Raw genomic sequence first — 17,032 nt, forward strand, 5'->3', positions numbered from 1 at the left:
GCCCTGTGCTCCTAGGAAGTGCGGCCTTTGTGAACAGACCTCCCAGGATGCCAAGAGGCCCATTCAGCCTCCCACCCCCTGGGAAGTAAGGGGCTCTAGAGAACAGGGTTGGTCCCCGAAAAGTGGATAGGAAGGACCTAGGAAGGGCAAGGCCAGAGGCAGTCGGGTAGCAACAAGTGGGGGTAGCCAGGACTACAAACGGATGACACCAAGGTTTAGTCACAAGCGCATTTATTATTCTCTGGAACACAAGGTCTTCTTCCCTAGCAGGGGCACACTGACAAGAACAAATCTCAGGAGGCAGCCATGCTGCTTCCGGAAGCTGGCCCGTGGGGCGGCAGGGTCATAGGCGGCAGGAACAGTGCCTTTAGCTTGCCAGACAGGCTGGCAATCTCAGGATCCTGGGCTTCGTAAGACTTGACTAGGCGGGCAAACTTAAGGACACCTGAAAGAGGGAGCGAGGACGCCTGCTGGAGGCCAGTGCGCCGAGGCAGGGGAGGGGTCCTTAGAGTAGGAGGCACCAGACACGAGCTGATCTCCTTTGAACCGGGCAGCCACTTCCGAAGAGGACAGTTCACACGGCTGTCCTGCATGGCTCCAACCAACCCCACCCAGCTTTCACTAGGCACAACTGGACACCAGATGAAAGAGTCCTTAGAGTACCCAGGCATGGTGGCCCACCCCCATAATCCCAGCACTTGAAAGGCAGAGGCAGGTGGATCTCTGAGTTCGAGGCCAACTTGGTCTACAAAGCAAGTTCCAGGACAGCCAGGGCTACACAGAGAAACTGTCTCAAAAGAAAAAAGAAAAGGAAAAAGCCCTAAGGCAGAACGTTTTTCACTCTCAGGTGAACCTGTTAGCTGTTTTACCTCAAGCAGCCTAAATATGAATGAGAACCCAGGTCTGCAAGTAGTCCCTGGCTAGCTAGGCCAAATCAATGAACACAGGTCCTTGGGAAGAAAGAGCTCAAATCCAACACCAAACCTATTAACCAAAATGCCTTGCAGGAAGTGCAGAAGGCCGCTGTTCAGATTAGAGCTAGGCCTGGTGACTCAAGCCTACTCAATACCACCTACTCAGAAGGCTGGAAAGGAGGATCTTTGGTTCAAGGCCAGCCTGGGCACCTTAGTGAGACCCTGACTCAAAGAGAGCTCAGTGGTGGGGAGCTTGCCTAACATAGGGCCTTGGGGGAGGGGGGGGGCGGGGGAGCGAGCTCAGGCTAGGCCCTGAGCTCTGAGTGCCAATGTTTGATGTGACTGCCGCCCTGTGGCGAGAAACAGATCGACTCGGGGGGGCCGCCGATCATGAGCCCCACCCCCACCCCAGCGCATCGCCATCCCATGTGGGACCCACCTTCCCCGTCGCAACTGAAGCCATAGGCTTTAATAACCTCCTGCTGGATCTGCGTGGCCACTGGCAGCACGAACTGCAGCATCTTGCCCATATCGTTGCATGCATTGTCTCTAGCCTCGTCCATGCGCACGGCGTTCTCTGGGGCCGAGAACGCTTGGATCACTTCCGCCAAGACCACTGCAAACCCGAAGCATCCCGGAGCGGTCCGCGGAGCACGGCGGGCAAGCCCAGAGGAGGGAAGAGGCAGGGAATCAGCGGACCGAGGCGGTCGGTAACCCGATCAGCTCGTCCTCCCAACCCTTCGCCCTAATGGGCCAGGGCCCCACTTGGAGAAGGAACGGGTAGTAGAGCGCCCTCCCCCTGAAGGCGGCCCACGCCCAGCCTGGGCTCCTCACCCTTGGCCTGCTCTGCGCTCAGGGCCGCGGGCTGGGCGGAGGCGGACGCCATAGGACGCCAGTCGCTACTTGACTAGTGCAAAGCCTGGAGAGATCCGGAGAAGCCAGCAGCCAGCCGCCTCCTGCCGCGGCTGCCGGGCCAGCGCAGGAGCAAAGGAAGCAAACCCGCACGAGGCGGAAGTGTCTGAGCGCGGACCTAGCACACGCACTTCCTACAGGACCCCAGCGAGAACCAACCCCACCGCCCACCAGGCCGGGACAGACACTGTTCTTATAAACCAGGGAGTGGGAGGGGTTTTCCGACGGAAGCCAGAAAACCTGCTAGACAAATTCTAAAAGAGCTGTAACACTGCCCAGCCGCCTTTGCAGCGAGCCCGGCAAGGACGCGAACTCCACTTTCGGTGAGGGTGAGATCAGCGTGCCATTTCCCCTTCCCCCTACTAATATACGAATAACAAAGCACATTTTTATTACTCAATTCGGTAAATAATATTATAGAGGACTACTAAAACCGGTCGTTTCTTGAGTTTGTGGCCGGTTGAGAGAGGGCTATGCAAATGACTCAATGCTGATTGGCTGGAAACAGCCAATCACAGCTCCGTTGTTATGAGAAAAAAAAAAAACAACAGGGCTTCGCAATAATAAAAGCTTGGAGCGAAAGCCGATGTAATTGGCCTTGTATAGTGGTAGGCGATGAGGCCCGATGCCTTGTATTCTTATTACAGGCTCTTGTCACCCATCCCCGCCTGCCTCAAACTGCAAGGGTAATCCAGAATGTCACGGGCATAGTACTGCACTTCTGTGATACTAGCATAACAGAGGAGAGGTAGGAGGGCCACAAGTTCAAGGCCAACCTGGGCTTCCATGACCTTGCCTCATTAAAAAAGAGGGGGTGCAAAGATGGCTCGCCCTACCTGGCAATCCTTGACTGCCTGTAACTCAAGCTACAAGGGATCCAACACCCTCTTCTGGCCTGTCAGGCCCTTGCATTCGTAGGCACGGGCAGGAACCCATACACATAAAAAATTTTTTTCTCAGAGCTGAGGACCGAACTCGGGGCCTTTCGCTTGCTAGGCAAGTGCTCTACCACTGAGCTAAATCCCCAACCCCAAAATAAATCTTTAAATAAAAATCAGCAATACTAATCTTATTGGCCTACATAAGTAATGCAAATTCAACTGTTTCAAAACCATTTATCAAACTATGCTATGGAAAGAGTTAGATCTCCGAAACTCTGTTTCTGGAGCGCTCTGGTGGCACGTTAGATGGATGAGTGCCAGAAGTGCTTCCAGGGTCTGAGTTTTCTAGATCTGGTCATGCCCACTGTGGGCCTGTTCCTGCTCTCAAAGGCCTTACCTTCCCAATCTTGGGAGAAATCAGAGGACGCATAGCTGAGGATCCACGATCAAGAAATGCCCTGCCCAGCCCCACCCCTTCCCACTTCCCCTAAGACAATCAGACCTCCCACCCTACCCACCCCACCAGACCCACAGCCCCCCAAAAACAAGTCACAGACATCTTCCTGGGGAACTGTGAGGATGTTTTTGTTTGTTTGGTTTTGGTCAGGATGATTTTTAAAGAGCATCATATAGATATTTATATATATAAATTATTAATGTGGGACGGGCAAGGGGCACACATCGCCGAGGGGGTGCACACAGGGGGTGGGGCAGGGCAGCACACAATGCTACACAAAACAGCCACATCTAACAGATGAGATAATCACACCAACGGGTTGGGGGAGCAGTGGCCACCAAGGATGGGTCTAGAGGAGAAGAAAAGCAGGGGATGAGGAAGAGGGACCTGGCCCAAGATCCTGTGCACGTTCTGTCCCCGCCCCCCCCCCCCACACCTCTGTCCCTTCTTCTCTCCCTCCCTCCGCCCAGCTGCAGAAGCTCTGCACGCGGGCAGCACCCTTTCCTCGGCTCGGGGGTGGGGAGTGGGGTCGTCAAAAGGTTGGGGGAGTCCTCCAAGGTCTGGATGAAGGAGCAGTGGATGCTCTCTGGATCGCAGGTTCTACAGCGGCTTGTCGCTTTCCTTCTTCAGGTGACTAGACAAGAGGCAAGGCGTCGGAGATGAGACTGAGAGAGGAGCGTCCCCTCCAAAGGGCCAGCACCCTGTTGTATCGGACCCACCTCCCACCTCCCTTGGGCTCTGGGGTAGCCTGCACTACCTGTAGTAGTCTTCCTGGGCAGGCAGCGGCACGCTGTGCAACGGGTGATGGGCATGCAGCCACTGTTGCTGTTCCAGAGCCAAGCGCTGCAGCTCGGCAGACTGTGCATGCATGGCCTGCAGCTGATGAGCTGCTGACATCGGAGCAGAAAGGGAGGCTGGCAGGTCCCGGTAAGGGGCAGCTAGGACAGACAAGAAAGGCCAGGAGCAGGTGACTGACGGCTAGGGCACTCAGCCACTTTACAGACAGTGGGAACTAAGGCTAAGATGTAGAGTCACACCACCTACCCTACCATCTGCCAGGGGTGGAATGGAACCAGGAGTCCGACTTCTGGGCCTGGCCCTAGAGCTCGAGCCTCTTTTAGAAGGACCTCAGACTGTCTGTTTCCATCTCAGCTCCTCACCTCTCTCTCCAAACTCCTCTAGGCCCACTCGACCACCCTACTTCCTCTGCTCTGGCCTTCCCTCACTTAGGCTTCTCCATCCCAACCTCCATCCTTACCAAAGAGCTGGTGACGAAGAACTTCGTTCTCGTGCAGAGGGTGAGGAAGAAGGGGGTTAGGGAGGGTCCCAGCTGGGTAGGGGATCCGGGTAAGGTGAGACCCTGAGGCCAGGGGGTCAATGAGAGGGTGCACCGAAGCGGAGGCTGGAGGGCAGAGAAAGGAAGGTGTCACCAGGAGGCAGGGTCAGGGACAACCATGCACTGGGGTAGAGGGATTTAGCCTGTGAAGACAGACCCCAGGGATCCAAAGCTTAACGAAGGCAGGAGGAAAGAGCTCGAGCCCTGAGATGGGAAGAAGAAACTGCTGGAGAAGAGACACGCTTGACTGAAGACAGATTAGTTAGCAGAGAGGGCTGAGGAGGAAAGAGAAGAATGGATTACTCTGAAGAGAAGAAGGGTAAGTTTAGAAAACTACTGATTTTTTAAGTTTAAGAAATGAGATGGGGAAAAAATGTTAAGAGGTGGGATGAGTATGAGCCGAATGAAAATGCCAAAAGCCTGTTGTTCTGTATACTTAATAAATAAACAAATACATGCTCTAACGGGGGGGAATGGGGGAGGGCGAGAAGAAACGAGCAATTCCAAATGACCAAGTCTACGGCCAACCAGGCCGTGTTCTGGGCTATAAGTGCGACATTAAAATAGTGAGGGAAGCTCCTTATTGCCTAAGGCACCAAAACCAAACGTACATGGACTTTCCCAAAAGGTTCTAAATCTACAGATGGGCAGAAACACAGAAGACCCCTAGATGTAAGGGAAGGAGATGCTGGTAACAGATGAGGTTTGGAACAAGAACACTGCTATGTGAGGGGCTTAGAGAGATGAAGACAGAGAGGTGATCCTTCACAAGGCTCCAGCTTGGTCTGTTATCAAGGGTAGAAGGCTGGACTATGAAGAGGGCGTGAGACAGTGTGGACAGAGAGTCAAGGAAGCAGAGACGAGAACAGTAATCTCGGGAGAGGGCGACTGATGCCAGACCAAAAGGGAGGTTCTGGCCAGAGGAACGGGAGAACGCTACGGGATACAGCAGAGCCACCGTCCAAAGCCAGGAAACAGGGCGTCTTACCTGCATGGATGGCATCCTGCTGGTGCAGGTGAAGGTGAGAGTGGATATGGGAGTGCTGGTGGTGATGGGGAGTCACGTTGAGCATCTGCAGCCGGGCCAGTGGGTCATTGCCCAGGGCCGCCACCCTTTCTGCATGCTGCCTTTCAGCTGCCAGGCGCTCAGCATAAGACATGTCAGGACGCAGGGCTGGCCCAGCTGCCAGCGCTAGCCGTTCTCGCTCCAGGGGCCCCAGGCTCGGATGAAAAGGGAAAGGATGCAGGCCAGGCGGCCCAGGCTGTAGGGCCAGGCCCCCGTGTCGGGGGAAGGGATCCAGGCCTGGCCCGGGGACCCCATGTAGGGGTTCCAGCTCACTCGGCTTCACCTCAAAGCCAGGCTTGAGCCGGTCACGGAGGTCACGTTCACGGGCTTCCCGCTCCCTTTCTCGGGCAGCTGGGTCGCTGCTGTACAGGGCTGGGACATTGTAACCCAGAAGCCCCGGGTCCACGGCCCCCAAGGGCACATAGAATGGGTGGTTGCGATTGCCAGGAGACATGACGTGAGGTCGGGCGTATTCACTGAGAGTGCGCAGGGCTGGAGTATCGGGACCTAGGTAAGGGGGCACCGTAGCCACAGCGCTGCCAGGCTCAAAGGGAGGCCGATGGGGCACCGGACCCAGAGACGGGCACTCCACCGGAGCACGGCCCTCCTGGGCCAACTTCTGCAGAACACACAAAGAGGTGGGGTCAGCATTGCAGCCACGGGAAGCTGCCGGCCCCGGGCCGCCCGACTGTCTCAGCGGTGGAAAGCCAAAATGCCTCACCCCACTCCCAGCTTTCTTTTCCTCCTGCCTGGAAGCCTGAGCTTTCTGGGCTGCAGCGGCTCCTCCCCTCCGCCAGGGGGCGAAGCGACCGGAGTGGCGAAGCCCGGCAGCGGGAGAGGCGCGCGGCGCACCTTGTGACGCACTCACCACACTGCGCTCCAGCTCGCGCTCTTTCTCGCGCTCGCGCTCCTTCTCGCGCTCCCGCTCGCGCTCGCGCTCCTTCTCTTCGCGCGCGCGCTGCTCGGCCTCGCGCCGCACCTTCTCCACCAGGTCGGCGCGCTTCTTGGCCAGCTTGGAGCCCTCCAGCGGCACGAAGTACAGGTCGCTGCGCGCGCACGAGTTGAAGCCGCGGTCCAGGTGCTTATTGAACCTGCCGGGCGCGCGGAGCTGTGAGCTCGAGCCTCCAGAGCGGCCCCCCCTTCCTCCCCCAGCTCGTGTCCCCCAATTCCAACAGCACGGTGAACGTGATCGCAAGGCCCCGGTCGCCCCTCCGCCTTCCGCTCCCAGCCCCACCCGCACCCAACCCCACGGCTGCTCACCGGGCCGACTGGCTGGCGTGGCTGGGCACGTCCACCACCTTGGGAGGGGGCGAAGGGCTTCGGGCCGGGGGCACGGGACTCTCGGGGGCCTCATACTCTTCGGCCGGCTCCTGTTTGATCTGCGTGGCCGCCAGGGGCGGCCCCGTAGCTGGGGCCGCGGGGGGTGGAGGCAGAGACGGCAGACTGGAAGGCCCCGCAGGGGGCAGGGGCCCTGGCCCCACGGTGGGCGAGCCTGGCTTGAAGGTCCCTGGACCTGCTGGCGGAGAGGTGCCTCGAAAGCCGGGTGGGGTCCCTGTCCTGAAGGAGGGTGGTGACCCCGGTTTGTATCCAGGCGGGGTGGCGGTCTTGTAGGACCCTGGGGATGGGGCTCTCTTGCTGTACTGAGGGGGCCCCGGTGGTGAGGCCGTCTTGTAGCCTGCTGGCGAGGAAGCCACGGTGGCGATGACAGTAGAAAGAGTAGCTGAGGAGGTGGTGACTGGAGGAACTGGTGGGAAGGGGTAGGATGCCCCTTGGGGACCCTGGGATGAGGAGGGGTGTGAACACGAGTAGGCGGCTTGAGAGGAAGAGCCGGAAGAGTTGGAAGAGGAGGAAACTGGGGGGCCATTGGGACCTGCTTGGCTATAGGACACCTGGCCATGAGGTGGAGGCAGGTGTGCTGGCCCTGATGGGTAGGGCCTCAAAGACCCCAGGGAGGGTGACATGTTGTAAGGGTGTGCATGATGGGAGCTACTGCTCTCTAGGGGGTGAGGATATGCTCCAGGTGGAGGGGGCCCAGAGTTTCCATGATGATGTTGTTGCTGCTGCTGCTGCTGCTGCTGCTGTTGTTGCTGGTGATGGTGATGTGTAGGGGCTGGTGGGTGGGCTGTGGATTGGCCCCCAGTAGGAGGGTAAGGGCCTGGATGGGTGTTGTTGGCCAAGAGGCGGCCATAGGGAGGAGGAGGTGGAGGACCCTGGCTCCACACAGCCTGGGATGGGAGAGAAGGCTGGGTATACTTGGGTGGCTGATTAGCAACAGACATACTTGTTGGTGGAGGGAAGGAATGAGGGTAACTGGGCAGAGCCTGGGAAGCTGGGTACTGGGAGGCAGAGGAGGAGCTAGAAGAAGCCGCTCCAGAGCTACTAGAGGATGAATATGGGTACCGCATTGGGGGCCCAGGGGCAGAGGAGGAAGAAGCTGGGGGCAAAGGGTGGGGTGAGGGAGCCAGAGTTGGACCCTTCTCTGGGCCAGGAGGAAGTCCACTCATGCCCTGACCCATGGCATGGGGAGAGGGCAGATGCCCAGGGATTGGCTGAGCCCCCATTCCAGGAGGAGAGGCTGAGGCATTGTTGAGGGGTCTCAGGGCAGGTGGAGGCGGCAGGTTTGGTGTCACATGGGGGAAAGTGGCTGGTGGTGGAGCAGAAGGTAAGTTCCCACCACCCACTGGAGTATTGGGCGGCTTTGTTGGAGGGGCACCAGTGGCCCCAGAGCTTGGTATTGGAATTGGGGTGGTGGGTGGGGGATGCTGCTTGCCTCCACTAGGGGCACTCACTGAAGAGGCAGCTGCTCCCCCTTTGGGACCCATGGGGGGTCCAGATAAAACACCTCCACCAGCATTCCCAGGGTAGAGCTGTGGGTGTGGGGGCGGGGCTCCAGGAGGAGGGCCCTGGAATAACCGAGATGGGGGTGGCTCCATTGGAGCATGATATCCAGTGGGGGTCACGGAAGGATGGGGTTCAAAGCCAGGCTCTGGCTGTCGAGGAGTGCTGTCTGGTGGTGGAGGGGAAGGAGGAAAGAGTGGAGGTGGGTGGTAGGGGCGGGCTGGGCCCTGGGACAGGCCCGAAGATGAATCGGAGTCATTCTCCACACTTCCAGGGCTGTAGATGCTGGGGGATGTGCTCCGGTTATCCTGGTCTATATCCCTAGGGTCACTGCTGCCATCATCATTAATGCTGCGCCCATCCAGGCTGTCCAGATCCGAGGGAGACTGTGGTCGAGGGAGCTCCTGCTGTCAGGGAAGAGGGCTCAATTTTCCTCTTTTCCTTTCCTGTTTCCCCAGGATTCAAACTTACCTCCCACAATCCTTTGCTCCTCACAGCACTGCTGTGCTACAGTGTGTTGGGGATGCTTGCTCAAGGCCACCTTCTGTCATCTAGCATCTCTCTCTCCCACATCTCAGCTGCTTTCTAATAGCTTATTTCCTTCCTTGTCAAACCCTGGTCCTTCTCAAGTGTCCATCTCAAACACTGACCCCTTACAATCGACTGCAGACCCTTCTTGCCATCTCCTGTCCAACTCTCATCCCTGGTCCCGTTAGCTGTCCCCAAATGTGTGGTTTCCTTGTTTTCTTTCCTCCTTGCTTGCTTTTCTAACAACAGTTTCATATAGCCCAGGCTGACCTCCAACTCACTCATCACATAGCACAGGATGACCTTGAATTTTTTGTTTTTTGAGACAGGGTTTCTCTGTGTAGCCCTGGCTTTCCTGGAACTAGATTTGTAGACCAGGCTGGCCTGGAACTCACAGAGATCTGCCTGCTTCTGCATCCCAAGCGCTGGGATTAAAAGTGAGCACCACCACCACCTGGCTGACCTTGAATTTTTTTAATCTTCCTGTCTTGTCTGAATGCTAGGCTAAGAGATGTGCACCATCATGCCCAGTTTTTAGATTGTATTAAGTGCTTGGACTTAGCACTCTGTACTAGGCAAGCACTCTACGGAGTGAGCTACATTACCAGTCCCATTTCTGCATCCTCCTTAAGACTTACTTGTCCCTTCCTCAAGGAGGCTGTAACATCCTCCCTACCCGTCCAGTCCCGTGGCCCTGCTTTGTCACTTACTGTTCTAACTAAAGCCTCAGGAGCTGTCTACCGTATTATAGACGAGACCACTCCAAACAAGCACCAAACAGGACTCTGAGATGCCAGCAGACATCAAAGCAGGAACGGTGCACAGCAAAAGTTTAGAGAGAGCATAGTCAGAAAGGTCACGGTCGTCACAATCTCTCACCTCAGTTTTGGTCTTTTTAGGTGCACTGGTCTCCTCACTTTCACTCTCTGAGATCTCCTCGCTGCGGCCCTGCTTGTTGGCCTTTGGGGTAGAGGTTTCCTCTACTCGGGCCTTCTGTTAGGGAGAAAGAGAACATGCTTGTCTTCTGTCTCGTAAGCCCCTGCCAGAGTTACTCCCTGCCAAACTTGAAGCCCCCGCCCCCAAACACCCCTTCAGCTGCAGTGCATCCTGGGGGACCAGAGGAGGGTTACCTTGGCCGTCTGCCTGGACTTCTCAGCTTTGCCGTCACTGCTGGATGTGCTGACCCCTCCAGGGGAGGCCCGGCCCCTCGATCTCAGCTCTTCCCGGGGCCCGGGGGCCTCTTTCTTCCGTCCACTCCTCATTGACATCTGAGAGCAGGATGGAGGCAGTAGTTTTACACTGCACCTAACTTTAGGTTATACACTGTTTCTGTTCTCCGCTGTAGGCCCTTCCTCCTAGCTTCCCTGCCCCTGCCCTTGACCTGGCGTACTGCTTACTATAGCTTCTACTCACTGAATCTTTATTCTGTCGTGTCTTCATTCTTCAGGCTGTGGAGACCCCATTCTCCTCTGCCTGGGCAGCTGAATACAGAATCTTGTTTGCTGTACCCCAAGCTCCCCACAGCTGTGGTCTGGGAAGCTGGAAGCAGTTGTAGTACTCGCAGGGTGTTTTCAGTGAAATCTGTTAGGAAAAACCATCAGCGTTTTCATACTGTAGCAGAAGCAGCAGGGGTCTGAGTAGGAAGCCTAGTCCTAAGGGTCAAGAGGTACAGACACCACAAGAGGCCGCAGCTCGCTCCGCAGGCTACGTCAGCTAAGAGACCCTCACAGTATATTCTCTCTCATCTCTAGGGAAGGCAGAAAATTCAGATGTACCTATGAACCCCAACCTAACACTTAGCAGGATTTTACCCTTTACAAGCCCTAAAGAGTATCTGTGGCCTGGTATGGTGGTAGATGCCTGTAATGCCAGCATTCAGAAAGCTATGGCTTGGGCATCACATGTTCAAGGACAGCCTGAACTAGACAGCAAAATCCTGTCTCAACAACAACAGCAAAAAAAATTGTACACTCATTAATTCCAGAGCCTTACAAATTCAAAAGAGGCACAAAGAAACGAGGCTGATATGTTAGTTTACTGGGCATCTTCTTCGTGTCAAGCCCTCTACATGCACTTTCCTGGATCATCTCCAACACACTCTGCAGTGGGATTAGAAGGTAAGGAGACTGAGGCTCACTGTGACTGTGACCTGTCCCACCTTCCATAGGGAAGGACCAACGACAAAGCCAGAAGCAAACCCTCTGCAATCTGACTTCAAAGGCCACACTCACACGCTCACTCTTCTACACTCTCCTCAGAAGATGGAGAGAATTCTAAGAAGCCTAGATCAGTCACACAGATAACAATCTTGTTTCACATCAGACAATGCAGAAGAATGTCCCATTCTACAATACTGAGTAGCACAGCCTCACCAGCTTCAACCCCAAATCGAGGCATCTTCGAAACTGTAGAACATTCTAGACAGCCTCATAAGGATCCATCCTCTAGTAGTTGGCCTTTTCCACTTAGAGGGTTTTTGTCCAGAGAGTCAGCCAACCTGAACTGACAATGTTTGGGAGGAAAAATTCCAGAAAGTTCCAAACAAAGTTTGGATCTGTTAATGTTGCCGCCCCCGGCTCAATCTCCAAGGATGCTATGTGGACACAAGCTGCTGTAATGTTGCCCCCTGATCAATCTCCAAGGATGCTATGTGGACACAAGCTGCTGTATGTCGCACCTTTCACAAGCCCTGGGTCCCTCTCCAGCTTTGGTTCAACCATTGCTCACCTTCGCATGGCACGTTACGTGGACTCCACTTTGAACAGGTGGACTTTATCAAACATTTACATGGAACTGGTTACTGTACATGATCCACAGGTGATTTTAAAAACATGGAGGATTGTGTGTAGGTACAAACAGACACAGCATCATTCCATACAAGGGACTCGAGTATGTGTTAATCTGGTGTCTGTGGAGTGTACTGGAACAAATCCCCCAGATATCAAGGGAAGGCTGTACTGGTGTTTCCTGTGCTTAAAAGTCAAAGCTTTCACAGTAACCAGACTCAGAATACACTGATGGGTTGACTGAGGGAGGGTATGCATGTGCTATGATGTGTGTGTGCAGGTCAGAGGACAGCCTGAGTCAGTCCTCCCCTCTCACCATGTAGGACCTGGGGATCAAATCCAGCTGTCAGGCTTTGTGGCTCACTGCTCAGTGAGCATCTCACCAGCCCAACTCAAAACTTTTTAAATTTTATTTTATGGTACACTGGTGTTTTGTCTGCACTCATGTCTGTGTGAGGGTGTCGGATCCCCTGGAACTGTAATTCCAGACAGCTGTGAACGTCCATGAGGGTGCGGGGAATTGAACCCAGGTCCTCTCGAAGAGCAGCCAGTGCTCTTAACAGCTGAGCCATCTCTCCAGCCCCCTCAAAATATTTTAAAACTACAAAAAGACAAAATGTCAGTGAACATACAACACAGACTTACAAATTTTAAGCCTGTCCTTTTACTTGGCATGAACAGCCTATCTACCTGTATCTAGCAGTACAAACATGGACATCATCATCTACCCGTGCATCCACAGCCATACATTTTCATCAGTACTTCAACTCCTGATCCTCCAGCTTTCACTCCCCAGTGCTGGGATTAAAGGCTTCCTTGGTGCTGTGCACTGACCCCAGGGCCTCAGGCATGCCAGGAGAATACACTGGACTGTGTGTATTTCTAGTCCCTATACTTGTTTATGTTTCTTGCTAAGAGTCAAACCACTCCATAATACTACCCATAAAATTTTTAAATGTAATTTTCTATGCATGAACATTTTGCCTGAATTTATGAACGTTTTGCCTGAATGTATGTGGATCACGTGTGTGTGTGTGTGTGTGTGTGTGTGTGTGTGTGTGTGTGTGTGGTCCCTGGGGAGGTCAGAGAAGGACAACAGATACCCTGGAACTGGAGTTAGTGTGAGTGTGACCTATCATGTGGGAATAAAACCTCAGTCCTCGGCATGAGCCACAAGTGCTCTAAGCCACTGATCCATCTCTTCAGACCGTTTCTCTTGTCTGCTTGTCTGTTTCTCTGTCTCTCCATCTCTCTGTGTCTGTCTTTCTCTGAGACAGGGTCTCACTCTGTAGACCAGGCTGGCCTTGAACTCAGAGATCTGCTTGCCTCTGCCACCTGAGTGCTGGGACTGAAAGTGTGTGCCATTATGCCCAGCCTGTAACATTTTAAGTGCAAAAAACGCTACTGTCACAGTTTTCCTTTTTATATTTTCTACTGATGTCATGTACACACACAGATGGGGTTTGTTGTGTCCTTATTTGAGACAGAGTCACACGATGCACCTTGCACCAGCCTTAAACTAAGCCCAGGAGCCTTCCATTTCCCAGCACTGGGTTTGTAAGCAAGCACCTCACCCAGCCAAGTGTACTGTTGTCAATGACCTTTAAACCAAGTGACTGTCAGTAGGTCCATTTGGTTACTGTTTTGAGGTCAGGTCTCAAGAGCTGGAATTACAGGCACACCCCAGGTTCGATAGGTCCTTTGAATTAACTGATGTTAGCCCGATGAGAATAGACTAAATTCACCCACCCATTCTGAGTTGGGAGGTGCAGGTAAATGACATTTCTACATGTATTTTCTCCAAGTAACACAGAGTAATCTCTTTTTGCCCAACCCCACTGAACCATAGTGAGGCAGGCAATGAGGAATGAGTGAGTCTAACATTTCCAGGAAACTTAGTAACTTATACTTAAGGGGCACAAAACAGATGAGATAGAGCCCCAAGTCTGAACTTTCGACTGACGCTTTGCCCAGTAAGCCAGTTTACTTCAACTACAGCTATGACCACATTTTTTTTAGTTGTTTTGTGGATTGGTTTTTAAAATACTAAGCATTACCAGGCATGGTGACACACATCTGTAATTCCATCACTTGGGAGGTGAAGGAAGGAGGACCAGCCACCCTCGGCAAAAAGCAAGTTCAAAGCCAGCCAGTTCCATGAAATCATGTCTCAAAAAAATAAAACTACAAGTGAACAAGAGGAAAGAGAATAAACCAATGTCCACAAAATAGCACCAAACAGAAGAAAAGGAGAAAAGAATGTTAACAATAAGGACAACAAAGAACACTACCTGGGGCTGGCATCTGTCAGCCCTCCTAGAACAGGGCACCCATCTCCTCCCATCACAGAACTTGTTACCAAGTCAGTTTGATTCTTAAAGGATCCAAAAGGTCAAAAAATATACTGACGTTCCTTGGAGAACAGAGCGATTACTGTGTGCCTTTCTTACCTTTTTTAATCGGCTGAAATCTGATAAAATTTGCCATGAGTAGCTTTGGAAGAGAAAAACAGCATCAATGGGGCAGTAATTCCTGAGATAAGGCGTGGCAGAGGAAGGGGTAGAGCTGGAGACTGAGGTCGGGTCATATGTTAAGTCTGAACTTGAGTGGTACTCCGTCTTGCCTAGGAGGCTGTGGCGAACTAACACTGAACATCTGCCATGTACAAGAGCACCCATTTGCCCCCATTACCTTATTGTAGAAGAAAGCAAAGAAGAACAAACTCAGAAGGCAGGGAAACAGGAACTCAGAAAAGAGTCCCTAAGTAAGCAGAGGAAAGGGAATTAAGAGGGATTAGAGATGCAGCTCAGTGGTTAGAGTGCTGGTCTAGCAGGCATGAAGCCCTGGGTTAGATTCCAACACCACATAAAACAGGGTGTGGCCCATGCCTGCAATCTCAGGACTTCAGAGGTAGAGGCAAGGAGAACACAAGTTCAAGGTCATCTTGTGTAGTGAGTTCAAGCCAAGCCAGCTTGGGCTATAGAAGACCATCTCAAAAACCAAAAAATATAAACAAAGATTACTACCAAACCAACGACCCAAGTCAAACCATGGGACCCACATGGTGGAAGAAGAGAACAAACTCAACACCTAGTTACCCTCTGCCCTCCACATGTGCACCAGGGCACACACAAAAATAAATGTCATCCTTTTTTCCAAAGAAAGAAATTAAGGAACAAATATGACAATGTCAGAAAATGACCATGTCACAGGCTCCCTGGGAAGAGCTTACAGAGTATATTTATTTCAGGATCACTGACTAGTCTCCACCATTCCAGACCTGCCTGCCTGCCTAACCATCAGCTGAAAATGACCGAGCTATTCATGAAGCCCAGACCAGCAGGGAACAATGCAGTAGCCTAAGTCTTATTAGAACCCAGGGCTGTTGAAGGAGCCACAGAGTCCATTTCATCATACAACGAAGGCTCAAAGACGAGAAGTGACTTGCCCAAGGTCACAGAGGTACAGCCAGAGTACACCCTGGTCTCCCGGCTCCCGTTCCAGAGCATCCTGTTCTGCCCAAGGCTGTTTCATAGCCCTCTCCCCTGGGCCACCCACACCTGAGACAGGCATGAAGAGCCACGCCATTTCTGTTAAGTTCAGGGAAGTAAAAGGCCAAGGATCAGTTGAATGAAGGGGTCACCCTGAGAACTGACAGGGAGAAGAGAAATCCAAAGAGGACTTCAAGAAAATGAAGTAGTGCAAAGAATCAACCATTTACAAGACATACGGGTGGCAGAGGCCGGAAATGACCAGGATGGGATAACTTGGGTTTTTTATTTTGTTTGTTTCTGGAGCTCAAACCCAGAGCCTATGTATGCATACTAGGAAATAACATTACCACTGAGCTACTACCCCCAGCCCAAGACCAGATAGTTTGAACAACAGTATTTTCATCTTCCCACCATACCCAGGAGGAGGCTTTGCAAGAATGACCTGCAAGCAACAGGGTTACCAGTTCCAACAGACTGCTGGGGCAGAAGGGGTGCACCTCCTTTGGAAACCCCTACTTGGGGCAACACCAGAAACATCTCCCAGAACCCCTCCCAAGAGTCCCTAGGACATAGCTGCAGGCTGAGGCCCAATCTACATACTGAACCCCCACCTACAGGACTTCCCACTGGATCACAGCCATGGCAACAAAATGGGTGAAAAAAAGTGCCCCTCAAGAGACCATCCCAGGGGTCCATCTGGCAGCCACTATTACCACCTCAGTTGCCAAAGCAACTCCGACCTTCTTACAGTAGTACCCTCAGGGAAGGAGCTTTAGGGTAACCTGCCCCGGGCACAAAGGGAGACCCCGGAGATCAGAGCATCACTGACAGCTTCCCAGATAGAGCCCGGCTGTGGGGCAGCCACAGCTCTGGGGATGAGGGTGGAGGTCACAATTCCTTGGAATGCCTACAAGATTGCCCAATTCTCTCTTCTTTCCCAACCTCCCAAATCCTCCCATCAGTATTCCTTCCTTTCTTATTAGTGTTAGGACTCACACTGCCGAGCCTCAGTGCCCCCTTCAACGAAGTAACTAGGTCTGGGATTAGGAAAACAGGGTCAGAGGTGACCTGGAGTGGGGAAAAGAAAACTGAGTCACAAAAGATACGGCCTTCCCATTTCCACCCCAGGCTTCTCAAAGATGGGCCTCTCCTGGTCCTTCCCCATTCCCCCAGGTTCAATCCCCCCTCTCTGCAGCTACAATCCTGTTCTTACCATCTACCACACCCCTCTCCCGGTTCCACTTCCCTTCTGTTCCTAATACCCGCAACCCTGGGTTCTGGAACCCGGGTTCTGGGCCTGCGGGGCTTCTGGAGCCTTCACGCCCCACCTCGCTGCCATCTCTCCGATCCGTCCTGCCTTCTCCGCGAACCACCCGCACAGCATCCCCCGTTTTACCTCCGCCAAGTCTCCACCTCGGCGTTCCTCCCCTTTAGGCTCTGGACCTGGCGAAGCTCGGCCCCGTCAGCCCTCCTCCCTACACCCTCCTCCCCCACCTCCCGAGCTCGCGACTCCCGGGCCCGCGTCCCTCCTCCGGGCGGCCCCACCCCCTGAACCCCCAGCCTCGGGCCCGGCCGTGCCCGCAGTGAGGGAACGCGACCGGGAAAATAACAAATGGAGGCGGCGGCGGGAGGGGGGACCGGGAGGGGTGGGGGCGGGGAGCCGAGGGCCGAAACGGGGCGGCCCGGGCGGGCGGCAGCGGACCTTACCTGCGAGCGGCTCGGGACGGCTGGCTGGCTGCGAGTGCAGTCGGGCTCCGGCGCCTCCCGGGGACGGCGGCGGCCACTCCCCGCCCCTCCTCGCTGCGCGGCTTCAGTCGCCG

At 53.9% G+C, this 17,032-nt stretch overlaps 2 protein-coding genes, 1 long non-coding RNA gene and 1 other non-coding gene across 5 annotated transcripts; all 4 read right to left on the reverse strand.

Annotated features, from left to right (window-relative positions):
* Nucleotides 1-214: 214 nt before the first annotated feature.
* Nucleotides 215-2,096, reverse strand: C3H12orf57 (chromosome 3 C12orf57 homolog). The gene is made up of 3 exons (XM_059256898.1): nucleotides 1,749-2,096; nucleotides 1,354-1,530; nucleotides 215-445 (listed from the first exon to the last, which is right to left on the reverse strand). The coding sequence occupies exons 1-3, from the start codon at nucleotides 1,798-1,800 to the stop codon at nucleotides 294-296; spliced, it is 381 nt and encodes a 126-aa protein (XP_059112881.1). The 5' UTR covers nucleotides 1,801-2,096; the 3' UTR covers nucleotides 215-293.
* LOC131907539 (U7 small nuclear RNA) lies at nucleotides 2,039-2,100 on the reverse strand. Its single transcript, XR_009378443.1, has one exon. It is a non-coding gene; the product is annotated as a U7 small nuclear RNA (small nuclear RNA).
* Nucleotides 2,101-3,267: 1,167 nt separating this feature from the next.
* Atn1 (atrophin 1) lies at nucleotides 3,268-10,481 on the reverse strand. Of its 2 annotated transcripts, none has more exons than XM_059258555.1 (9): nucleotides 10,346-10,481; nucleotides 10,063-10,200; nucleotides 9,812-9,925; nucleotides 6,827-8,808; nucleotides 6,435-6,657; nucleotides 5,489-6,185; nucleotides 4,423-4,566; nucleotides 3,922-4,102; nucleotides 3,268-3,798 (listed from the first exon to the last, which is right to left on the reverse strand). In XM_059258555.1, exons 1-9 carry the CDS (start codon nucleotides 10,370-10,372, stop codon nucleotides 3,765-3,767), a joined length of 3,540 nt encoding a protein of 1,179 aa, XP_059114538.1. In that variant the 5' UTR covers nucleotides 10,373-10,481; the 3' UTR covers nucleotides 3,268-3,764. The 2 variants fall into 2 exon arrangements, with proteins under 2 accessions (XP_059114538.1, XP_059114537.1); XM_059258554.1 differs by having other exon boundaries at nucleotides 6,827-8,811.
* Nucleotides 10,482-10,486: 5 nt separating this feature from the next.
* LOC131907387 (uncharacterized) lies at nucleotides 10,487-17,032 on the reverse strand. Its single transcript, XR_009378386.1, has 3 exons — nucleotides 16,920-17,032; nucleotides 16,209-16,280; nucleotides 10,487-10,513 (listed from the first exon to the last, which is right to left on the reverse strand). It is a non-coding gene; the product is annotated as an uncharacterized LOC131907387 (long non-coding RNA).

This window comes from Peromyscus eremicus, chromosome 3 (genome assembly GCF_949786415.1).
Source record: "Peromyscus eremicus chromosome 3, PerEre_H2_v1, whole genome shotgun sequence".
Lineage (NCBI taxonomy): Eukaryota > Metazoa > Chordata > Mammalia > Rodentia > Cricetidae > Peromyscus > Peromyscus eremicus.